This window comes from Sebastes umbrosus, chromosome 6, assembly GCF_015220745.1.
Source record: "Sebastes umbrosus isolate fSebUmb1 chromosome 6, fSebUmb1.pri, whole genome shotgun sequence".
NCBI classification, from domain to species: domain Eukaryota; kingdom Metazoa; phylum Chordata; class Actinopteri; order Perciformes; family Sebastidae; genus Sebastes; species Sebastes umbrosus.
In genome coordinates this window covers 32372083-32398838 of record NC_051274.1, presented here as the reverse complement: position 1 = coordinate 32398838, position 26756 = coordinate 32372083, and the positions used below count along the sequence as shown (strand labels likewise).

The 26756-nt window shown below is 41.2% G+C and overlaps 1 protein-coding gene across 2 annotated transcripts in view; it reads right to left on the bottom strand.

Annotated features, from left to right (window-relative positions):
• The window catches only part of cntn3a.1 (contactin 3a, tandem duplicate 1), a 118263-nt gene that overhangs the window by 14780 nt on the left and 76727 nt on the right, over positions 1 to 26756 (bottom strand). Inside the window, exons 10-14 of one of the 2 annotated variants that reach the window (XM_037772880.1) lie at positions 24297 to 24426; positions 19813 to 19963; positions 10216 to 10343; positions 6176 to 6351; positions 230 to 347 (exon numbers count right to left, since the gene is read on the bottom strand). In XM_037772880.1, the coding sequence (XP_037628808.1) occupies positions 230 to 347; positions 6176 to 6351; positions 10216 to 10343; positions 19813 to 19963; positions 24297 to 24426 (703 nt within the window). Of the gene's footprint in view, positions 1 to 229; positions 348 to 6175; positions 6352 to 10215; positions 10344 to 19812; positions 19964 to 24296; positions 24430 to 26756 lie in introns of both variants that reach the window. The other variant, XM_037772879.1, reaches the window with a different exon arrangement.

The window sequence follows — 26756 nt, the reverse complement described above, 5'->3', positions numbered from 1 at the left end:
ATCTCGTGTTTACTTCGACCGTAAAGTGACGCCAAGGTGTGACGAGAACGTGTTGGCCATACTGTCAGCTGTTGTACTTGTGTTTACATTCTTGGCTAGCAGATGGTTTGTAGTAGAAATGGCTTCGCTAAATGAAGCTACAGCGGCGATGTGTGTAAACAGACATTACTCGTCAATGCAGAACAACAAACGTGACTTCAAGGTTTGATTCTTTTTCTAACATCCTCACCTCTGACTACCACATCAGTGGCAATAGACACGCTGTCCACCTTGGTCTGAACGGCACACGTATATTTCCCAGCATGCCTCAGTTGAATGTTCCGGATCATGATGTCACCGGCCGAGCGCTGTCGGTGCAGAAGTTAGGAGAAAAAGACGACAAAAAGAGTAAAGAAAAACAGTAAAATGTTAGAAAATTGAAGTAAAAGTACTGCAGAAACAAGAGCAATGTCACAGTGATTTCATTGTATTACATAATGGAGGAGAAAAGGTGCAACACAAGTCCAGGGACGCACCAAATGACTGAGCGAAGGCTTTAGTGATCATTTATAAGGACAGCTCTTTGTACTGTAGCTGCTCTCAGCTCGATCCCTTTTTATTCCCTCTGATTCAATTTAATCTGCAGACAACCATTCAATGCCAAATGCATTATTGGCTTTGAACTTTAAAGTTATAATGTTGCGTTGATATCTTATCTATGAAAGTAAGGGGACTGTGGAACGGTAAGAGACTCGATAATTACTTTGATGCATAATCAGGGACGTTTTTATAAAAGATAAAAGTTCAGTTGCTGCAAGTCATTCACTCTTTGAAACTCTCCCTGCCATCATTAAAATAATGTAGCCAGGGATGGAGCGGGTCACAGATCGCTCACTTTGGAACATTTTATATACAGCATGAAAAAAAAGAAGCTCTGAGTTTGCTTATGAAATCAAGTGAGACTGTAAGAAGTCCTGCAAAAATAAATTTATCATATGTTGAGTGGCTTTTAGTCATAGAAGAAAAGGTAAATGGCATTCTCGGTCTGTTGCAGGTCACGTCTGTATATACAAGACTTTATAAATTGCATAAATTGCTTTATGTTAAGGCGGCCTTGTCATGAATTATAGGGTGTTGGGTGACATATGGAAGTTTTTTATTATTATTTGAGAACCCCTTGAGATGTACCAGGTGGTCTTCAAGGGGACAATAACACAATATAAGCACAATTTAAACATTTAACAAAAAACTAAAATAACAACAAGATAATTAGACAAAAGTGTAATTAATACAAATGTGACACAACTAGTCAAACAAAATACAAAACTAACATCAAATAATAAGTAGGGCTGTCAATCGATTCAAATATTTATTCACCATTAATTGCATGATTGTCCAGAGTTAATCGTGATTAATCTGTTCAACATGAACCTTAAAGGGAGATTTGTCAAGTATTTAATTATCAACATATAGGCAAGTGAGGCAAGGTTACAGTTTTATAGAAAAAAGATTAATGTCAGTGAGTAAGTAATGCAGTCATAAAACGTAATTAAAGAGGTATTATTATTTACGGACATGTACAACTGATTCTATAATAACAAGTGGAAAGATGAGATAGTTGAAGAAGCTATAATCATAAAGGCTTTCTTAGCTATTGACTTAGAGACTGTAGGAACAGAAAAAAGAGCTGTGTAGAGAGTCTCAATTGATGATTAGAGGAGAAAAGTACCATAAGCTGTTTCTAATAGTAATCAGGGTAATTGAAATGTTTGCATTTAAAAAATAAAGTGTAGCCAATGTGGCTGTCTTCTTATGATGGCAGCAGGGTAATTAAGAGTTTCGTACATTGTGAAATGATGGGTTGTGAATGGACAGCCAAGAACTCTATTAGTCTATTAGTAGTAATAGAGTAAACTCTATTAGTAGTCTGCATACTTCAGCCTTTTAAGTAATATAAGTGTATATCAGACCAAAAATATTCAGCATCTTATTTCAGTTTTAAAGTGTATTTCAGTTTGTTCTCTACAGTCTGTGGTTAAAATGTCTCCAAATGAAAAAACTTTCCAGATAGACACGAACATGAGTCTCATCACTTTACCAATCACAGCCCTAACAGCAGTGTGACTGCAGCTCTGGCAGGAACAATTAGCCCGATAAACGTGCGCGGAGCGTGTTTCTATTTTGAGCTGCAAAAATGTTCTCAACTCAAACAGTGAGGTCGGTGTAAATATCGCTGGAGGCACACAGCTTTCCTATCGTTCAACACTTGGAGGATGCAGCGTATTCTCTACCAGCAGACTTAAAGGAAGCTGTTTCACATGATGTGATTTTTAACCGTTACTACTCTGTGTCATCATTTCAACAGTGAATTTGAAAATAACATTAACCCATGATATACTATAATTGTGCCAAATCTGTTTCCATTTCTGAGCCGTGGAGCTGCCAGCACATGATCAGCGGTAAAATCGCTCAGCGCTGGATATGCCATTGTTTTCTTTTGGGAAGACGCACCGCTCGAAGTTGATTATTACGGAATGATTTCAACTTTGACCTCAGTTGCCGCTGACTTTTCAAAGCGCAACCAATGAGATAACAACTGCATCTGTTGTTGTTGCTGCTGTTGCCTAGAAACAGTGACTATGTGTGCATGCACAAAATATTCTGGTTTTTGCCATTATTCCGAAAAAGACAATGGTTGCGTCCGAAATTTCATACTAACATGCTATTTAATACGCAGTGCATCCAAAAAGATACATACAGTACTACTGTTTATTCACACAAAAGTATGTTGAACGATAGTACAACTATTGAGTATGTAGTGCACAATATGTGATTTCGGACGAAGCCAATATTTCTACGTATTCCTAAAGTGTTTACATGGCTTATGAAAATGAATATTCCTGTTTACATGCAACCATGAATACTCCGATTAACAAAACCGGTGGCGGACGCGTTCGACCGTGCGAAAGCAGCCTCCCTCTTTCTTTCAATGTATACATGTCAAAAGAATGCTCCTAAAACCTGAATAGTATCAGCATATCCCACATGTCTTAATTGGAAAATGCTTCATTCGGATTAAGGCCTTGTTCAAAATATCCAAACAGAATATGCTTTTTACATGACTCGTATCAAACGCATAATACTGTCATGTTTTGAATAATAGTGGAATTTTATTTGTGCATGTAAACATAATCAGTGAATTCAATTCAGTGAACTCAATCCTTGTGTACTTTTTGATGGAATATCATACCTGTGCTATGCTTTGTCTCTGCGAGGCTCTGTGCCTGACCTCGCGGTGGGCGAAGATCAAATTTCTCATGACGTGAAGGCAGCTTTATGCAGCGCTCAAGAGTTTGTTACTTGATTTCTACTCAAGATACCTTAAGGTATTAAGTAATGACTCACTCAGCTACTTAAAATTGATATTCCCCAGTTTACTCTGTGATGGATCGAAGAGGCACATTTCATCTCTATTTGTAACAGATATTTGAACTTTGAGAAAGTATTCGAGTGTAAAAAGTCAAATCAATTCACACATTTAGGGGAGCAGTACTTAGATTTTACACGAGCTACACTGATGATGCCTTCACCTGACGTACAAGCTAATGACTCACTGCTCTATGTTACAAGTTTTAACCTCCTCGACTTCACAGCTATTAGTCGAGAAAACTGAAAAGCATGTGTCATAATCAGGAAAAGTTTAAGTAACGCGACCATTCAATATGTCAAAAGTTTCTCTACCACGTCTGCACGTCGGCGTGGGTTTGGTGCGGAGGAGTCAAGTGTTTGAATGAACTGCAGAGCTTCATGCAATTATAAAGCTCTTGTTGTTGTTATCGTGCCAGATGAAAAAAAAAACCAACAAGAGGTGATAAAGAAGCTAAGGCCTCATAATTGCTTTTCCTAATTAAAAGAGAAATAATATTTGGTGTTAGATGATCAAATGTAATGCATGGCTGAACATTGCATAATGAATCAGTTGGTTGCTGCTTTTTGTCAATGGAGGAGGTGTTATTAACAAGCACAACAGGCAAACACAGAGCTCTTGTTTAGTCAAAAAAATAAATAATCCCATCCGTATGATTCATCATGAACGAGCGTTCAATACTTCGCCCCTTAAAGGATGAAGCTGAAATGAAGCTGTAGAGGAACGAGACGTAAATGTGTTAACGATCGTTGTAATGGAGTTCAAATAGCTCATTTCCTTATGAGTCACTCTAAACTACTGGATGTACTGTACGTAACATTTCATCTCTAATAGGAAGTAGAGAATGATGTTCACAGTATTTTAGAGAGTGTAACTATTTGCATATGGCTTCACTTTGAGCATCTTCAGATGCTGGAAGCTTTTTTAAGTGGTAAAGTCATAAGCACAGAGGCACCACATTCAATCTGTCAAGAGGAGATAGAAGTACATGTTGTTTTTTTATCTCAGGAAATGTTACTTGGTAAACACAAGAATCCGGTGATTGAAATATATTTTGTAGTTCAGCTTTGATAAAGTGTTCAAAGGTAATTTAGAAACCTGTGTGTTCCATTACTGAAGCACACAGTTATGAGTTTGATTCCATGTGCAACACGTCCTTCATGTTCTTACCCTGAAGACACAGAGGACCTAAACAGGGCCGTAGCCGGAGTTTAGAAGTTAGTAAGGTCCAGAAGGTTTTCTTTTAATGGATAATATTAAGCGGGGGGGTCTGGGGTCCTCCACCAGGACATTTTAAGCCTTAACCAACTCCTGCATTCTGGTGAGTTTTTAAGCGCCAATTTATGGTGGAAATGTCTTTATTTATGCAAAGGAAAACACTAAATTCAGGCACCAGGTAACCATTTAAAATATAAAATATAATGGAATATAATGCAGTAAGGCTCTCAGGCATTTATTCTCCTGTAGATCAACTTTTGTCATTTAATAACATGTAGGCATGATTAACTCCTCCCTCTTCCTTTGCACTTTAAATGTGCACGTGGCACCTATTCACAGTCAATCGTACTGAAGCCTACATCAATTCATTTTAATTAATTGATAAACCCCTGGAGTTTAATAGCTCATATGTGTTTCAACAAGATTTCTGCTCGTATTCAAAAAGTTCTGCACATTCAAAACATATTCCAGATCTGCATGTGTTCTCTGAGAAGTCGAGAAAAAAAGTTGTAAAATTTTGAGGAAAAACTATTATATATTATAACCCTATTATTATATTACAAGAATACCTGTGTGGGACTCTGGTCTCTGGAGGAGACAAAATTTAGGGAAACTGTGTGCTGCTCGGAGCGCTCAGCAGCTGATGACATTATCATCATCGGTTGCAGAAATCAAAGATAACATCAAATAGCAAGTAAAGAACAGAGCATCAATAGTTTTTTAATAATATCTTCTGATAGCTTACTGTGCATACTGTATATCACAAAGTACGATCTTAGTCTTCATATAGTTTTTGGCTGGACCGCAGAGGGCCAACCCTACAAACGCCGAAGTCTGTCACTAACTGACTGAGTGATGAAGTCGGACAAATGTTGGAGTTTAATCATTGGCCTCTGCTCTTTCAAAATGAAAAGGCGGGAACAGTATTTTATGCAAATGAATCCGTCCAGCTCGACGCGTCCGGCTCACGAAACTTGGACCAAGTTGTGAAACGAGGCGATCTAGTTCTAAAATGAAACCAGATTCAGCAGCAGTGGCATCATCGCCTATTTCTCACTTAAAATGTTTTCAGAAGTAGATTTTGGTGGATTGTTTAGACGGAATAACAGAAAGTTTACGAGCAGACCTCCATGTTGTTTCCTTTTTGAAACTGCGAGCAGAAAACTAGGGGTACATCACCGCTTGAATTGCCAGTTGAGTGGAACAGCGCGTCCCTTAGTGTCCTTGCTATGGATGGACATGTACCGTTGGATTTAACATTATAGACACGACCACTGACTATTAGTGGAATAGAACGTACATGGTCCAGACATGTACTCGGTTTTGACCGAGTCTTGTTGTGCTGTGCAGAGCGCACTGGAGACACCTTGTTGACCGCCACACACTGACATCTCACCTCACCTCACCTCACCTGGCACATCTTCATCACCACAGATGTTTGTCTTATTGAGTTGTCTCTCGTTTTCAAGCGGGTTTAGGAAATGTTTACCGAGGTCCGGACCTCGGTGACCTCATAGCTGGCTACGGACCTAAAGGCATTATTGCACTTACCCCACCAACTTTTTCGAAATAAGCCCAGTGGCTCCCAAAGTGGATGAGCTGCTCGTTGAAGAACCAGGTGAACTTGAGGTCCAGCGTGGGGTCGTGAGACACCTGGCAGGGCAGCACGATGCTCTCGCCCACGGTCACGTCCAGATGACCTGCTGGACTGGTGATCGCAGTGGGCTCTGTAAACAGGAGAGCACCGAGTTAGAAAGAGTAGATGTACCTTTGTCCAGACTGTCCAGACTGTGTGCTCTACATATAGTATTACACTCCTTTCAGCTAGCTTGTTTTCTACTTCTTTATGTTCCCTGAACATTGAGAAATAATTGCAAAAACATGCCACACTCAAAAACAAATCCTGCCCCTGGATGTTAAATAAACAAGATAAATTACTTTTGAGTCTGCCAGCGAGCTTATTGCAGCCTCTTTCTTTTGAGTTTCATAAATCAGAGTACGGTCTGATATATCAGAGTAAAATAAACAAACAAAAGGAAAAACTCCACCATTAAGGCAGGTCGGATCCGAGACTATAATTTGGCTCTGTTTGTGCCGAGACAAAAAAGGCATCCTATTTCATCCTCAGCGTGGCGCGCATCAACATAATCTTTGGTCCGTCTCGGCTGGATGTCTCATTCAGCAGCGGCGCGGTGCACAGAATAATGCGCGGGCTGAGAGGGCCCATACACCAGTCCACTGTGAATTATGCATGCATGTCATAAGCAGCTAATGGACAGGCAAGCCAATGCAGCATGTCAGAGGGAGTAAAGGTCTATATTCAGCTCTGTCAAAACAAGCCAGCTTGTTTATCTCGCACCCCCTAAGGAGAGCCGACCGGTCATGGCGGTGCATTCCAGGTGAGTCTTCGAGGAAGTTTGGCACCAGGTGCAGAATGAGAGGGGTAAAACTTTCTAAGCTGTCACGCTCATTTCCTGTTATGACTGGAAGGAAAATCACAAATTGGCTCCCTCATTCCCTTCAGTGTACTCCGTGCGTGGCAGCTCTCATCCTGTAAACCTATGGAATGACAATCTACTTCAACACAGCCATAGGGAGGCTGCTCTCTATTGTATACATACATGCTGGATTTTAATGTTTCCATTTCAATTAGCATAGGAATCGCTGGGAGGTGTTGTATCCGCATTCGGAGGAATCTTAAACAGTGCGCCTGCAGGTTCAGTTTAGACAAAATAACACGTCTGGGATGACGCGGTGACTGACATCAACCGCTGGTGGAATCTCAGGAATGATTCGCCCCCGAGACGCCAGGTGAAACGCAATTAACTGCAATTAATTATACAGAAAACTGTGTTCAGCATACCGAAGACAGTCTTACTGTAGTACAGAGTATAACATTCACAACTTAATTTAATTGATATGAAATGTTATCGTCAACAACTTTGCTGAACTAATTAAATTCAATAATTTGGTTGATTTAATAATTTACTATTTTTACCAAGCAAAACTGACAAAATATTTTCTGTTTCCTGCTTATATAATGTGAGAACCTCCTGCTTTTCTCTGTTTTATTATCATTATAAATTATATAAATTTAGGTTATGAACTTCCTGTTTTTCTCTGTTTTATTATCATTATAAATTATATAAATTTAGGTTATTAACTTCCTGCTTTTCTCTGTTTTATTATTATAAATTATATATATTCGGGTTATGAAATTCCTGCTTTTCTCTGTTTTATTATCGTTATAAACTGGACTGTTGTATAACCAAAATAAAAAGAAGACATCACCTTTGGGCTCTAAGAAATTGGGATGACATTTTATAGACTAAACAATTCATCAATCAATTAAAAAAATAATCTTCAGAGTAATCAATAATGGGAATTATCTATAGTTGCAGCTCTAATCAACAATAAAATCAATAATGTTTTCTTTCAGCGTTATATTATTGATACGCTGACCTGTGAGCAGTAGGGAAGATTAAACTAACAGTGAGTTAAATGTAATATTTAATTCGTACTTGAATAAATATTAAATTTACCTTCCACCTCTGACCAATATGATTAAATACACAGACATATGTATAACAGCTCCCTTCGTACATGTACAGTAAAGCCTCTTTTCATGGAAGAAAGCGAAATTGAACTTCTATGAAAGCCAATTTGCAATTCAAAAAACGTGTGAGGAGGAATCACCAAAAGGCATTTTAATAGAGCGCTGTTGTTGACTCTGCTCTTTTAGAAAGACCCAGAAAATCCATTGCGCTGCAGAAGTGTGTGATTTAAATGGATTGAAATCTTAAACAAACCGAGCATGGCTATGAGCCACCGTGCAAAAAAAAAAAAAGAAGGTATGAATTAAACATAGAGGAGCATGAAAGCAATGAGCCTCATGTCTCGCTTCCTCCAGCCGCTGCCAATCAGCTAATTGGACCGTATATCTGTCAGGTAAGAAGAGGGGAGTCTTTATAGCAGCTCTGTCTCTGGACTGTTTGTTCAGCGAGGGTCAGCGTTGGTTCTTTTTAAAATGCAGCACCGGTCGCTCGTGTCTCGCAGCTCTTGTGCCGCCGACCGCCACATCATTTGTTCGGTGTTCCTCCGAAACACAGACAACCGTAGATGATGTGTTAGTTTATTATGAGGGCTCGATAATAAAACCTGCAGGAGACCTGATGTTCAAATGGATTTCATTAAAGGTTTTAACACATAACAACAAACAATCCCATTCCTAAAATACAGGACAAAAAGCTGTTAAAGCTGCAGTAGGCAGAATGTTTTTGGCATTAATTGGCAAAAAAATCATAATAACCTTTCAGCATATTGTAATTCAAGTGTTCTGAGAGAAAACTAGACTTCTGCACCTCATCATGGCTCTGTTTTCAGACTTTAGAAAATCTAGCCCGTGACGGGAGACTTTGGCCAATCACAGGTCATTTCAGAGAGAGAGCGTTTCTATTGGCTGTTCATTCAGCGGAGGCAGCTGTCAATCACTCGCAAACTCCGATCAAACGGTCAAACTAGGCAGCGCTGGTCAAATATGAATTAATATTCTGTTACTGTAATGCCTATTTCTCTCCTCAGATGTTTTCAGAAACATCTTGTAGTGTACTGTTTAGCTGTAAAATGAGAACGTGTGCTCCGGCTGGTGGGCGGTGCTTGGTATTTCCTCAGCAGATCTCAACCAAGCCCCCAGGAAGAGCGCCAGTCGTCAATCCGAACTTTCATAGTGGCCAAACGGCGGTACTACAACTTGTGTGTCCGTCACGTGATGCCATTGGGCCCAAAAATATTTTTCCTGTGGACTAACATTGGGAAAGAGACATCTGTAACTCAGCGGATATTATTTAAAAAAATAAGTTGTAAAACGCACTAATAGCTGAATCCAGAGTTATTTCCCTTCCTCCGTTCATGTGAGTGAGACCCAGACCGAGGCTGGAGCTCAAGCCGTGACGACGCTGTGACGATGGGACCCCGTGATCGAGTCATGTGACCGAGCGTACGCTACTGCGCCAAGATCCTGGTACTTTTCCTAGACGAAAGTCGAGCCATTTAGGCTTAATGGGCCACTGAGCAACTCTCATAGGAATGAACGGGGCCCCGCCTCCAACGCTGTATCCAGTTCTCTTTCTACACCCATGATGTCAACATGGCGGCGAGGTCACAAACTTTCTCATGGGTTTGGGAGTGATTGACAGCTGCTCAGAGACGGCAGACTCCAGATCAACTCTGATTGGTTGTTTTCCTCCGGTCTGTAAAATCTTGTAGATGCCGTTAGGAGCATCGGAGGACACCAGAGGTAGATGATTTTTTTCAGATTACCTGTCTCATGCACTACTGTCAGGTTATAGCGACCGTGAAAATGAAAAATAACTTAAACAAATATTTCCTCCATTTCTACCCACTGCAGCTTTAATGTCTAATATATTACATGTTTGGTGTTTGTGTAATTGTACAGTTTGGTATAATTGTGATATCATCTTAATAAATGGATATTATTGATGTATTATTTACTGTATGTGTAGTGTAACAGTAGTTGTTGCCATAGAAGCAGCTATTAAAATAAACAATAAATAATAAGAATAATATTTTACCTTTAACCAAAAGGCTGCCGGCGCTGCTCGCTACTCCAAACTGGTTTCTGGCCACACACGTGTAGAGTCCAGCATCCATTTTAGAAACATTGGAAATCCGTAGGCTGCCATTATCCAACACAGTAACTCTGTGGATAAAAAGAGTATATATATATATATATATATATCACCATATTAGGCCAGTGCACCAGTGCAGGGTTAATAAAGGAAGTGCATAAGAATCTATTCTAAATGAGCAAGTCCAGTGTCCTAAAGCATTTCCACTTTAGCCCGGAGTTTATCTCAGTGAGTTTTAATTGGCTCCCTGTGCTTTAGCGTGACATAAGGAGGAACTCAGTGTGAAGAGTTACAGTTTGATTTGTCAGCACTGAGTTGATAAGGACGGCGCAGGATCACTTGATGGGAGGAAAGTCTCATTTTGGAGTTCAAGGGGATGTCAAGGGGGGAGTCTAAATAACTGAGTGTTATAGATCGACTCACACTGTGGAAGTGTTATGTTAGAAATATTGCTTCAGCCGACATAAATAACCTAAAAATGGAATAGGAACATTTCCATATAACTGGGCTGTTACCTATTGTAAGAAACTCTGGGTGTAACTACGTGCATTTACATTTTAATACAGTTCATCCAGCACTCCTGCACACAGCGCGACATGATGGTTGAGACACGGCACCCTAAATACACCGTTAAGAAAAAGAGGCAGACGCAGCATAATGCAAAAAACAAAAGACCTAAAACTGTTTCAGTTCAAAAGAGAAGGACCCAAATGTAAGACACCAGGCAGGCAGGTAAAGTGAACAAAGGGTGAGTCTCAATAAACAAAAACAGGAAACAAAAACTGAGAGAGTTAGCTGAGGCAGAAACAAAGTACGACGGATAAATGCCCTAAAAACTAAAATAAGAAGAAACCAGCAGGCTAGAACACCAGAAACAAATACACACGACCCGACACTGAAACAGGGAAACACGCTGAATAAATACACAAGGAACTAATTAACTAGTGAAACTCAGGTGTGGTGGAAACCCGGCGGGAAGAAGACAGAGGCAGAAAGTAAAACAAAACATGGCACAAACAAGAGGAAAGAGGCTGGGACACATCTTGAGCTGTGAGGTACGACACATTTTACTGCACGTGTTGTACCCCAAAGATATGACACGTTGATGACGCGTGACATCTCCTCTTTCCGCCCTCCTTGGAGAGTAACTTGGAGAGTAACTTTCAAAAATAAAACAGAAAAACAAACTACAAACTAAAACCCAGAAGGACCATAAAGCAGCACTGAGATCATTTAGTTCATAGTATAGCGTGCTGCAGGGAGGACGTATTTTTGTAGACCAACCAGGAAGTTAGCATCGCCCTGGTTCCCTCAACAAAAAGCCATTGGGATTGTTCCGTTGGGTTTTGGATTATTGCAGAAAATAAGCTCTGTGGAAAACACATGTTTATGACACGTTTTGTTCAGCAAGATAATCTCCACAAATCAACACGTTTATAACGCGCCAATTGGTTTTAACGCCACTAATTCCTTTAATGCATTGAAGCAACTTGCAATTTTTTAGAACGTAGCGGGCTCAGCTTTAAAGCTAATGGGGTCCCCTGACCTCTGACCTCCAGATATGTGAATGAAAATGGGTTGTATGGGTACCCACGAGTCTCCCCTTTACAGACATGCCCACTTTATGATAATCACATGCAGTTTGGGGCAAGTCATAGTCAAGGCAGCACACTGACACACTGACAGCTGTTGTTGCCTGTTGGGATGCTAAATGCAGTACCTGTGAGGGTTTCTGGACAATATCTGTCATTGTTTTGTGTTGTTAATTGATTTCCAATAATAAATATATACATACATTTGCATAAAGCAGCATATTTATCCACTCCCATGTTGATAAGAGTATCAAATACTTGACAATTCTCCCTTTAAGGTACATTTTGAACAAATAAAAAAGTGTTTAAATTAATTTGCTATTAATCGTCATTAAATATTTGAAACGATAGACAGTTCATACATAATGACATGCAATGACATGCAATGACATGCAATGTTATTGACTGCTAAGAGCTCTGCAGCTGTTCATTTCTAACCTGGACAAACAGCAAAAGTACAATCAACAACTCCCACTATGATCCAACCCAACCAGATTTAATCCAGTGGAGTCTCTCCTCAGATTCGACCCGCCGGGTCGTGCGGTAATAAGTTGAACCTCTGTGACAGATTACACCAGACTCTCATTTCATCTGTTGGTGTCATCAGTCGAGCCTGACAGATTTCCTCCGACAGAGAGAGTGTACCGCTTCTACTTCGCCAGCCAACAAGGTGCTTGAGTGACGTACAGCCAAATATGAAAGATAGGTCAGCGACGAGGCACAGCTTTGAATAAAGTGCATATGCTTCCGTTCATGTTGCAGAGCTGTCTTTCACGTTTACGGTTTCATCTAACGGCGACAATCAAATCCATCCACGAGCTCAGTTTTTCACTCATATTTATCGTTTGCGCTCAAATATAAATCATGAACTACTTTTTAAGTGCTGGCAGAGTAACCTGAGGGGTCAAATTTAGAAATGTTGATGGAGAGGGGGGGGATTAGTCCTTAAAAGCATTTCAATGAGGACTTGAATACAGTGTGTACAGAAAAAGGCACACAAAGAACGTGTAAGGAAAACTACATAATGACATTCATTGAGCCCCTTTTTGGTGCAATTTGAGAAGACTCAAGGATAAAGGATAAAAAGAAGAAAATCATTTAAGTGAAAGTTATTTCGAGAGATCCACACGAGCCTAGTTTATAAAAGTGAAATGAATGGCAGGGTCACAGGTGATTGAGGCACACACAAAAAAAATAAATAAAAATGGTTTGATTAATTCTATTTACTGAGATGCCAAAAAAGCATTCCCTCGCTTTAGAGAAAAAACGGCACAGAATGCTCAGATTAAAAGCTAAAAGGATTTATTCATGAACAGAGCCGTTCATTTTGATCTCTGTATTTACTAGAGGTCTTTCGCATCCCTTTAAGTTTTTTGCAGCGTCCTCCTCCTGTTTCACAGTTTCTCTGCGCTTCTATCGGGCTTTGTGGATGCAGTAATCGCTGTTATTTTCCTTATCTTGCTTTTCAATTAAACGGTCTGAGATAAATACTGATTATTAAATATGTTTATCCTAGTAAAGAAGTGTCGGCAGTAAGCTGTGATTTTGCATAATCTAGCTGTTTATTCTCTCTAATTATAGCCGAGGTAGGTGTCTTAATGTGGCTTGTCTGTCAACTTCCTGTTGTTAAAAACCTTTTATTTTGGCGAGAGATCTATGGAGAAATCAGACAAGCATGAATTAGACAGCTCCTCCCATCTCGTGTGACTTCTTGTGGTGTTGATTGAACCTCTTGCAAAGTGTCGCAATTTAATTTGTTTTAATCGTTCTGCGATGATACAAATGTGCAAAACTCGCTGAGAGCTTTGTAGTATCAGATACAACAAAGCAGATCTTCTAAATATTTTCAGTTGAGGTGCAACGTCTCAAAACCTGTTTGAAATATAATAACTTAAAAGGATATTTCAGGTGTTTTGAAGTGGGGTTGTATGAAGTGCTTATCCATAGTCAGTGTATTACCTGCAGTTTAGAGAAACAGACTGTTGTGGACGGGGTACGGCAGCAAATTTTAGCCACCTAAAAGAAAAGCTCACCTAAAAAAAAAATCTGTTTAAGTGTAAACTATATTTAGAATATTTTCGCCAATTTATCTTGCCGCCACGCAGCCCTTTCCGACGGGGAACTGAACCCGTTGTATCCATCTATGCTTTTGCCAAATCCACCAGACTCCATTTAAAGAAACTGTAATTTCACCCCGCAGAACACAGGGGTTAGTGGTCTACCGCTGCCTCAAATGTTTACTTTGTTTGTTGTTAAATGGAAAATAGACTTGCATTTATATAGCACCATTCTAGTCTTCCGACCACTCAAAGCGCTTCACACTACATGTCAGCATTCACGCAGACATTCATACACACATTCATATACTGACGGCAGAAGCTGCCATGGAAGGTGCCAACCTGCCCATCAGGATCTGATCTAAATACTCATTCACACACTGATGGCACAGCCTTCGGGAGCAATTTGGGGTTAAATATCTAGCCCAATCGCACCATCGCACTTCCAATTGGTGGATGACCCACTCTACCTCTGAGCCACCAGCTGCCCCTGTTATGGTGTGACTTTGGTGAACCTGAACTAACCAAAGGTACACACAAACAAACCAACCGATGGAGGCAGCGGTCGACCAGCAACCCCCGTGTTCCACGAGAGAGAGCAGAGATAACGGCTGCAGTTCCCCGTTGGAAACATAGACTTTATAGCTGTCTCACGGCGAGGTAAAGTGGCGAGAATATTCTAAATATAGCGTACATTTAAACGGATATAGATTTTTTCACATTTTTCTGCTGCCCCCCATCCACAGCAGTACATCGCTTTGCTCCTTTGACGGTAACTCCTGTCTGTTTCTCCAAACTGGGGGCGTGCCGATGAAGGTAATACACAGACTATGGATAAGTACCTCATACAACCACACTTCAAAACCCCCAAACTATCCCTTTAAGTACAGAACTAAAGTACATGATGTACTTGCAGCGGTACCCTGACAACAAAGTCAACAAAGGGTCAATCCCCCCTCACTCATCACTGAATATCTGCTGTACATCTCCAGAGAATAAAAATAATAACAGAGGCAGGACAGGCTAGCTGCTGCAAATCTCATCCTTCAAGTTGTCACACTGAAGTCGAGACTTTTCCTCGCCGAGATCTCCTAAAGCAACACTGAGCCTCCACCGGCTCTGATCTCCCAAGAGGGGGCAGGCCTGAAGAAGAAAAACCCCTGCAGAGATCAATAAATATATCACACTGTAAAAAAACTGAATTCCCTCGAGCTAACAAGACAGGCACTGCTTGTTGAACTAATAATTAATTTGGCCTGGTGTTATCAGAGTTATTACAAACAAGCAATAACCATTAAGAGATTCATATTTCAAGATGTGAAACCGTTGTTAGACTTTCTGATGCCACGGTTTAACAGACAAAGGGAGGATATTCTTGATCACTGCCATGTGTTGCCGTTTCTGTGTTGAAGAGTAATTTGTCAAAGAAAGAAACTACAACTCTGGGTAAACACTCGGGGCATGGGAGAAATGTGTTATTGACATTTTTTGATGGATGCAAAGAGCTTCACCTCTTTTACAAAGTCGAGCTACGGTAGAAAAATCTATCCACGGTTAATTCCTTCAGTCAGAAAAAGTCAAATTGTACTCCACCAATCTATAATACTGCCTTTCAATCGTGGTTGCAGAACAATTTCCTGACCACATTGGACTCCTTGGAAATTAATTACCTGCTGGATGAATGCCCTGCCCCGCAAATCCTCACTAGAAAGCTCCCATCTCATCTTCGATAACTGCACAACAGTGTAATGGGGTCGAGCCGGTGTTTCAAACATAACTGGCTTGAAAGTAGAACTTGAACGCTCCTTTTTCTAAAAAGATCCCTCAAAGGCAGCCCGGACCTCCCAAAATGATCAAAAATGACCTGCGTCGCCTCAGAGGCTGGAAGAATTAAACTACATTAGCCTCTTCGACGGTGCCCATTCCCCCGTGGAGCCGGGGGTTTATTCTCCTAACTGAACTGAGGGCCTTCGTTCGTAATGGACTATAACAAAGAGTTATGGATATGAGATGTCACAGGGATAAGACTCGCCCATTAAACTGTGCAGTAGCCTATGTCAGGCTTCCTCCTCGCCAAAGCTAAAAAGGGGGACAGTGCAAGATAAAGATGTGAGGAGTGTTATCCGTCTGCTTTCGCTTTGCTCCCTTTTTCTCTCTCAAAGGTTGCCCTGCAGCAATTAAGGTATTGGGGGAATTTGTGGGGTACATAAAACGTGATATAGTAAACAGGCACTTTACCTCAACCTTATTGGACGGTGTTAAAGTGAGCTATAGGCTGTAATCTAAAAGCCTGCTCTGCCTCTCCATGGTGCAACAAAAAACTAAGAGACCATAAATGAAAAACATTATTTGAACCACTTAAGAAGGATTGCATAATTAACTCAGTATATTACTATAGGAACTTGTACTATTCTCAACTTAAGTACTGATTATTTCACTCACTAGCACGCTGTGTATCGGCATCCGGAAAGCTGCTTTAGGATCATAAATTGAATCACATTACGTGATGAAGCAACGCATATCGTTTGGTCGTGACAATCTTAAACACAGCGGTTCAATCTAAAGGTAATATTCCTGAGAGCTATTTCCTATATCCGCTTTACAATAATAGCTGGCAGTGGTCAGCGGAGAAATTAAATTAGGGTAAGCACTTTATGGTTAACCTCGTAGCTCCCTGCGTAAGTGCACAGCAACCCTGTTATAAGGCTATCTTGTTATATACATGCCCGGTGATATGAGCTGATATCACCGCGACGTGATTTCATTAACTAATCAGATCCTGCCTTGTTCTTAGTTGATTTGTTCTCCCCCCTGCTCCAGATCCTTGAAAACATTATCCCTGGAAGATTAGAAGGAATTATGGGTATTTTAGTTGAGCCAGTGGGATGGATTAGTGTTGTGCCACCGCTTTAATAGCATTGGTAGCAGAGCCCCATTTCGATGTAGAGGAAAGTAAAATGCTAACGAGCTGGGAACAGGGGAATAGGTCGGTGAGAGATGCTGCAATAATGTCAAAGCCGAAACATCTCGTATGCAGCTCAGCCACTTCAGGGCGAGGCTGTAACGCTCAAAATCTCAAATGGGAAATCTCACCTTTATGAGCGCGATTGATATTGCACATTTGTGGTATGGATGCATTTTTCCTTTCAATACTTAAGAGGATGATAAATCTGCAAGCTGGGTCCAACATTCAGCAGCCCTTTGCAACACGTAACCTTGATGCTGATTCTGCTGCTGCTCCCCCCCCTCAGATAAAAACATCTCTCTCCTGTAACCCGAAATGTCTCGGCCCGGCATCTGTGCTAACAATTAGATCGCAACTTTAGTTTCCCCAAACATGCTGTCTGACGGGGGGAGGTGAGGCACATCTAAACCTGCCGCACTCCCACTGTGGGGGCGATGGATATCCCAGAGGTTGGGCTGTGGAAAAGCTGCTGAGCCAGTTGAACAATTAATCCCATATCAAATGAGAAATCTGGACCCCCGACTACGTCACCGCATGTGCCGGCAGGTGTGCTTTGCCTCCTGCTGGCACATTCCTGCAACGAAATAAAGATGTTATCAAACAGAGAGAGGAAGTGCATCATTGAGTGATCTGTGTAGACCGCAATGTATTTCATACAATGAGAGATTATGAAAGCACTACGGCTGTCAGAGTTCATACAATAATGAGGTCACGCAAATTCATTTTAACGCCACTAACTTTTTGACGTATTAACGCAACTTTCGGTTTTTAATTATTTTTAATTAACCTTTTGAAAATCTGACAGGCCGCCGTCAGTGAAGATGCATCTGAATCTAGAAAGACTAGCTTGTCATGAAGGAGGCTAAATAACGCTCCAAACTTGCGCTAAATTTTGGCGAGGAAAAACTGTCAAGGCCATTTTCAAAGGGGTCCCTTGACCTCTGACCTCAAGATATGTGAATGAAAATGGGTTCTATGGGTACCCACGAGTCTCCCCTTTACAGATATGCCCACTTCATGGCCCAGACACACCAACCCGACATCAAAGAACTAGCGGCCACAAAGGCCTCCCGAAAAAGTTGCACTCGAACACACTGCAAAGACGACAGCCGACGGCCAACTACCACGTACGTTCTGCGCCTGTGTGAGAGGAAATAACTCTCCACACCAGCAGGTGGCGGTAGTCTGTATTCGTCATTCAAAAAAGGGAAACCGGAAGACCGAGGATGGCGGATATACAAGCCGTTGTTATGATACGTACATGAAATAAAGCAGTGTTTGCCGACCATTTCCACACCTCTCTCACTCACCACTTAGCTTCATTCCAGATGTTCATGTCGCCATGATAATATCCGTTTGTTGGAATGAACAGATTAGATGAAGATGAAAAATGAGAAGAGCCTTCTGTGTGTTTGTCCTCTTGTCTTTACCCGTTGGCTTGCTTTCCTCACTTCCGGTTCTCTTCTCGTGCACTGATCCGTTTTAGCTAAACAGCCAATCAGAGGGATTTCTCTCACCGACGCGCTACATTGCCGATTCAACATGCTGAATCGGCCGAAAAGACTCTGAAACGGGCAGATTAGAGCCGACGGTGTGGGACACACCACAAAAACTAAGCTGACAAGACGCTGACCGACGGCCTCAAACTGTCCGCTGACCGTCGGCTTGGTGTGTCAGGGCCTTTATGATAATCACATGCAGATTGGGGCAAGTCACAGTCAAGTCAGCACACTCCCATGTTGATAAGAGTATTAAATACTTGACAAATCTCCCTTTAAGGTACATTTTGAACAGATAAAAAAATGTGTGATTAATCACGATTACCTACGGACAATCATGTGATTAATCACGATTAAATATCTCTGTCAACTGACAGCCCTAGAAAGCAAACTAGAAAGTTAACACTTTCCCAAAAAAAGTTTAGTACTTTTGCTGACAGAGCAACAACTAAAAGTGCAATAGCACATCAGGGTGTTTTTGACTCCTTCCAATTTAATCTTGTTGAATGTTTGGAGCTCGTGAGAACTGCAACAGTGCAAATATCATCAAATGGTGACATTTCAGAAAATGGAGACGTACAACAATACTGTATATTTCCTGTAATTGGCTGTTTGAAACATACGTCCAATTCACTTCTATGAATGACATGAAGGCCATGTTGTTTGAAGCTGCGTTCTACCGTCGCTGCGAATCTGCCTGATTGCTGCCATGTGAGAAGAAACAGTATGAATCCTGATCAATCACTGACTTTACATCCTTCTGCTGCCTTGACCAGCATCGGTGTCTTCAGGGGAGGGAATTGGTTTTTTCCTTGTCTGATTAACATTTGTTTTTCCCTTTTTCTCCTCCTCTCCAGCACACAAGAGGTATTGCATTGATCTGCACTTAACCTGATTTCTAATAAAACAAGGTGTCCAGCTAGTTCCCCCTGGTGTCACCACCGCTATCACACAACAACGTATGTTGTTCGGCGGCTAGCCATTGATCAGTCCTTTTGGGGATTTCACCTGCTTCTCCCTCGTCTCGACGGTGGCCCGGATCATCGTCTGCCTGGTGCTCTAATGACCCTCCGGGCCTTACACGCTGCTAATGAGCTGATGGATCAGTGCATCGATCCAAGTGCCGCAGTCTAGGAACGGCCAATTACCTCAAGTAAACAGTGCAGAAACCAGCACCAGCCGGGAGAGAGAGAGAAAGAGAAAAAGGACAATGGAGTTGAGGGAAGAAATGTAGATAGCGGGGGGGAAAGTGGCGGAGCGCGAGAATGTGTTATGCAATTCAAATTGTATTGTGTCACACTGTGGTTCTGTTCTTTGCAGTTTGTCACCATGAATATAAAGTAGGGGGAAATAAAATAACAAGTCGATGAATTCTGTAAACAACTGTGGTCCCACACACAATGCCCTGCACAAAGACAAGCTGGTACCTGTGGCTCTCTCGCAAGGCTTCCTTCCCCTTCCTCCAAGAGATCACACCCCGAGGAGACATCCTTGGCTTGCATTCGATCAGAACGTCGCCACCCTGTCGGGCCAAAGTTTGGGTCTTCAATAAGTTCTGGGAGAAGTCTGGAGCGATGGCTGATAGGAGGAGGAGGGAAAGAGAAGAGTATTGTGAGGGAGACGGGAGAAGAAACAGAGCTTAAGGTTTCATTTACTGTCGGAGGAGACGGAGGAGAGAAGGAGGGGTAGAGCTGTTCAGGAAATGAGAGCGGAGGAGCATCCTTAAAAACATGCAGGTCACTCCATCCATTAGGTAGGTCAGCTCTCACATCCTTTCCTGTCTTGTTTGCACACAGAACCGACACGGTAAATCATTTTTAAGAAGACATTTTATTTGAAAGTTGTTTTTTTTAATTCCATGAATTTTCCTTAGGAGGACATTATGCATTAAGAATTAAGCCGCGGGGCTCCGGAGCAGAAATGAGAGAATGTAAAACAAGAGGGAGGCTTTGTTGCTGCTCCTTTAGGCCTTAATTACTAAGGCGCCGTCGTCTGGAGCTGTTTTGTATGCGCTCCGACTCAGCAGAAAGCTCTTCAAAGTGAACACGCAGCCTGGCGCCAGTGACATGGCTGAGCACCTGCCAACGCATGCGGGTGTGTGTGCGTGCAACACACACACACCGCGACACACGTGTACTCGCGCACACGCCGCATCTCACAATTATTTCCTGACATTTCTTGAGTGTGAAACGCCAGCGTTTCCTCCAACAACACAACAGACATTTGTCATACTCGTCTTCTCATAACACACACGGGTGGAATTTATATGAACTCATGTCTTACTGGAGGAGTTATAGTTTCAATAAAATCTGTTCACCCTCATGTATATTAAATGAATGTAGCAAGGTAGTGCAGAATTTAAACAGATCCTCTAGTCTGTAGGGGGACCATGTAAACAAAGTAGGACATTTCTGCCAGGTATTCTTTCTGAGTTATGTTTCCACTGCGGTGTGATAAAGAGATAAACACCCAGATATCATGATGGAGGAAGAGTAGTTTAGCATTAACGCTGCCAATAATAGTCATACTAAAGATATATGTCAAAGCTGAAGTCTGTCGTTTGGCATTTTATTTCATGACTGATTCCGGGAGTAGTAGATTATTTCATTAGTCAATCATCAAATAAATTATCAACAATTTTCATGATCTATAATCTATTCAGAATATTCAGAATCATATCATGGAAAAGGACAAACAGTCACTGATTCAGGCCTCTTAAAGGATAACTTTGGTATTTTTTTTAACTTTTTAAAACCCTATTTTACCATGTTTTTGTGTCTAAGTGACTACATTTTTTGAAATTGGTCCAGTATCGAGGAGAACGCTGTAACCGCCAGCCGCCAAACAGGCTGCTGGAAATGAAACCTTTGTCTTACCTTTCGCTTTCAATTTGATTTTATGTCATGTGACTTGTTGCCGGTAAAACAACGGTGGAAACGTGAGTGAGAGTTGGAGAGAGGAGTGCCGGTGTTGTCAGAGTTTGTTGTGTTGGAGTACAGAAAGCGTAGCTTTGTGTTATCTAAAATATTTTCAACTTCATGGCTGAATATTTAGACGTGAAATTTCACAACGAGGCTTCTCCGCGAGATACACAAAAACAAACGGACTGGATCGAGTGAAAGGTAAGAAAAAGGTTTTCTTTCTCTGTAGGGTCCTTTCCATGATGTTATCAGACACTTATAATAACAATCTGAGCCACAGTAAGTGGCAAAAACAATCACTTTTAGTGGACGTAAACGGACGATACCCGGTTGCCCCAAATGTCCACATTAAAGCCTGTTTAGTAGCTGGCGGCTGATGCTGATAGATTGATGCACATATGACTTTAATGTTGGAGCTGGTAAAGGTATAGCTTAAGCTATAATAATTATATATCATATCTTATTTGTTGAAAATATTTTGTATTGATAATTTCAATCTGTAAAGTAACTAGTAACTCAATTTATCAAATAAATGTAGTACAATATTTCCCTCTGAAATGTAGCGAAGTAGAAGTATAAAGTAACATAAAATGGAAATACAGATGAACTACAGAGAGCTACTTCAGCTTTGGTAGCTGTGGGCGCAAAAACTTCCTTCTTCTCTTCGCTTGTGTTAAGTTTCCAACAGTGAGAATGTCGTCCCGGTGAAGAGGATGTAATGGATGAGGCTTTTTACAGTGTACATTTTACAGTGTTTTGGCTGACTCGGATATTCAGCCGCTCGAGGCTGAATATAACGGGGGGGGGGGATTTGGCCGGCGGGGACCCTCCAGAACCTGAACTGCCGACAGCAAACACCGACCGATGGTGCCTTTGTTCAAATTGCCCTCCGATGCCGACAGAAACGGAATCATTCTGCTGTAATGAACGTCGGCGTGGGCACTTTTTGTTGGATTCTGTCGCCGACGACAACCCAGAAAGTGCGAACCGTGAGTGTGTGTTACATGCATGAAAGTTTTCCTCCTAACTGGGACAGAGGTGTGCTGGAGATCTCCTTCAGGATCCCAAAGATAAACTGGAAAAGACAACCAAGACCAGCAGCAGGGTGATTTTTGACATTGGATTTTGGCAAATTTAATGGTCTGATCCGAAGAAGGAGCAGCGGGGCAGCCGCTCCACAGGCCGCCACAGATACAGCGGGGGAAAAACAGCGTGTAGAGCCGGCATATTTTCACATCTTACTCTGTGTCTTAAGGATTTCTTTTGACCAATCCAGAGTTGCTGATTGTTGGAACAGTGGAAAGACTAACTAAGACGTGTTTGGCGAGTTTTTGAAGTGTGTGTTTTACCATTTAGCAAACTTGAATTCAGAAGGTTTACGTTGTATTCTTCTGTTTAGGTGTAAGAATATTTCCTTCATTGACAATTTGTGAGTATATTTTGTTTGTTTATCAGACGTACTCGCCGCTCACAAGCAATGCATCCTGGTACATGTAGGCACAGCCGGCACGGCTCCGCAGCAGTAGAGATCTCTGTCAATATAGCAAGCACTGGGGGGATTTATTTCTTCAGTGGACTACATTCACCATCAGCACTGATTGGACATCCACATAAAAAGCGGCAAATTTTCCCTTTAATTGCAAATTATGACGACGGACAAGTGAAATTTAATGATTATTGCAAGACACGATGAGTAAATGGGCACGGCTCCCTTCCATCAGAGTCAATACAGCCAGCTGGCATTAAACTGTCTCCAGCCGAGATGTACAATAACAAAGCCTTTAAAATGAGAATAAAAATGTAAGATTAAAGGTTATATATAACACTGAACCCAGCAGTAATAGGGGTGAAAGACAAAGATCAGGGGATTTTATTTACTTGAATAATATGCCATTAAATAAACTAAGCAAAGTGCTGCTCTCGTCTCCAGCTGTTCTCAGTGCACACGACTGCTCATCCAGCAGCAAACTAGATTATGAGAGCAGAACTACGGGGTGCTCTTTGGGGGCAAACTACTGGCGAAAGAACTGAAGACATGAATGCCTTTTCCTCAAACGGCTCAACACGGAGGCACGAACAGAAACAAACTTTGTTTGCTCAGTTTTAATTTAAATAGAAAGGGGATGTTACTATTTAGCGTTTTTTGCAAAGTGACCAAAGAAAAGAGCTTTAAAGGGACTGTATGTAAGAATCAGAAATGTCTTGTTAACAGCAACACCTGTGGCCGTTAAGTCAACGAAAGTCAGCGTCCTGTTGCTCGCGCTTGTGCTCGCTCTACATAGACATGAACGAGCATCGCTCAAAACAGTGAGGCGACACACGTCAGCTAAAACCACAATATCACTCTATATTTCAGCTGCTTGGCAGTAATGTTAGCTGACCAGACGAAGGTCTCCATGAATCAATGCTGATCCTAGTGTTGGCTTTTCCTGCTTCAGCCTCCCGACCGCGGCCGGAGGGAACAGGGGAGACACCGGAGTTTTGGTTGGAGACGATAACGTTTCTCGTTGCGGAACCCCGTCACTTCACAAGACACGGGAAACCTCTGTTGGTCTGGAGGAGCTGCAGCAGTTATTTCAGTTTTATGTGTCTGTAGCGCGAGCAACAGGTTTCTGACTTTCGTTGACTTGACGACCACACTTGTCACTATTAACAAGCAATTTCTGATTCTTACAGAGAGTCCCTTTAAGGGAAAAATATTTTTGTAAAATTATCCTGGTGATCCATTGGTGACAAGAAGAAGAATAACATGTGTAGCAAATGTTCTGCCAACATGACTGTGGGTGTAGAAGATGTGACCTCATATGTGGACCTATATATATATAGCGCCGCCACCAGGCTGACTGGTTTGGTATTTATTTTGGCAGCTTTGGCACATTAACCATCTCGCCAAATACAAGTGTCTATCATGAACAGCGATTTTAGAGATGGCATGATGAGGACCACTGCTGAATGTATTCAGAGAAGTCTTTGTGTGTGTTTGGGCTTACCGATGACTCGGAGCTCAGCGTTGGTGAAGATCCGGCCGTGCTTGTTCTCTGCCACGCACTGGTACATGCCGATGTCAGCCAGATGCAAGCTACTGATCGTCAGCACTCCGTTATTGGCCTGAACCCTGTCCTGCTAAACATACACACACACACACACACATACATAGATATACACACATTAAGCACCACATGATTCAAGATGGAATACGCTGTGCCAACCTGACAACAAACACTGAACAGGTTTAGACAAGGTGACCCGTCAGCAGGAAGCTTGAGTAGTTGCCTCCCAGGACAGTCCAAAGGTTTACATCCCGTCAGGAGGAGTACTCAACCCCGTATTGATCATAATCAAATTGTGTCTCTGTTTTGTCACATGTCAACAGTATTAATAGATTTTTTTTTAGACACTTGGGGAAAGAGGAACAAAAATCTAAGAAAAAAAAAAACGCACCCGAAATAATACAGCATATTAGGGGTGGGAATCACCAGAGGCCCGACTACGATATTAGCACAATACGTTTTGCGATATGCTGAGTATTGCAATAAGATATATATTAAAAAAACTTTAACTTTATTATGTTCGTCATACTGTATAAAAACAGGTACATACATGAAATTTGAGCTCTGCATTTAACCCATCCTAAGCATTTTAGGAGCAGTGGGCTCTGTGAAGCGCCCGGGGAGCGACTCGGGGATCAGTGTATCGCTCAAGGACATTCGACATGCAGACAGGAGGAGCCGGGGATCGAACCACCAACCTTGTAGTTAAAGTACGACCCACTCTATCCACTGAGCATAGTATATATCGTGATATATTGCGATTTATTACCTTTTTCAACTGCGAATTATGCAGTTTGTCAACATCTGTTTTATCTAATAAGATACAGTTTTCACTTTGTGAATCTCTGTTTTTTTTATCATGTATCTTGAGGTCAAGTCTTTGACAATGGCCATGCCAGTTTTTCATTGCCAAATTTAGCATAACATTGGAGCGTAATTTAGCGTTCTTCCCAACAAGCTAACATGACATGATTGGTGCCAATGGATTCTTTAGGTTTTCTAGTTTCATATGATACCAGTATCTTCACTCTAGCTTAAAGACTTAGCTGCGATACTATGCTGTACTGATTTCTTCCCCACCCTTACGGCACATTATTGCCATATAATTCTGTCAACCACCAATTAGTATATGAACCAAACATGAAGCAACAATAGCATTCATTGTCGTGTTTCTGAACAATTAGATCCACAATTCACCATCTTCTTTTATCTATTTGTTCTCCAGTAACTCCTGAGAAAGATATCTGGGTCACTAACTGTGTCTGTCTGCTGCTGCTGCTGCTGCAGAGGCAGTGTACAGTGGATGATAATTCCCTGTGGTTTTGTCTCTACAGTAACCCCCTGTCACCTTACATGTACTCATCGGATCCATTGTTAATATAAAATATTGATTGGTGGAGCAAAGACAGAAGTTTAATCAGTCTCTGTTGAGAAAGGAAGATAAAACAGGTTACAGTAACTGGCCTCAGATTCACATGAGCCAGTCTGGCCCTTAAAACGCTGTCTGAGACCTCAGTGGATGATTTAGCAAATCTGGCATTAATCCCTAAAAGGACTGACACCTGTTTATATAACAATACCGTTATATAATCAGAGCATACTAGAGCCAATGTATTCTGATGTACAAGAGCATTTCAGTTCCACAGTTATCTGTATGTCAAATTATACATCTACCTAAAGTCTAATTAAACCCTCCTGTCAATATAATGAACGAAGCATCCAGCTGTTATAATATAATAATATGAACTTTTAGGATGATGATAGTTTCCAGCAATTACGTAGCAATTACTGTGATTACAGGACAGGTTGACTCATTTTATAATTACCTTTTTATTTTAGTTTAGTTGGAACAGTATAATGTCTTTGGACTGTTAGTGTGGGGTGTACTATTAGTATCATAATATATTACCTGGGCTGCAACTAATGATTATTTTCATCGTCGATTAATCTGTTGATTATTTTCTCGATCAATCGATTAGTTGTTTGAATGTCACGTGTAATGACTTTATCTTCTTAAAAAATTACTCAAACCGATTAATAGAATATCAAAATAGTTGGCTTTTAATTAAATAGCTGACAACTAAGACTGTCAATCGATTCAAATATTTAATCGTGATTAATCGCAAATTAAACACATATTTTTTATCTGTTCAAAATGGACCTTAAAGGGAGATTTGTTAAGTATTTAATCCTCTTATCAACACGGGAGTGGACAAATATGCTGCTTTATGTAAATGTATGTATATATTTATTACTGGAAATCAATTAACAACACAAAACAATGACAGATATTGTCCAGAAACCCTCACAGGTACTGCATTTAGCATAAAACAATATGCTCAAATCATAACATGGCAAACTGCAGCCCAACAGGCAACAACAGCTGTCAGTGTGTCAGTG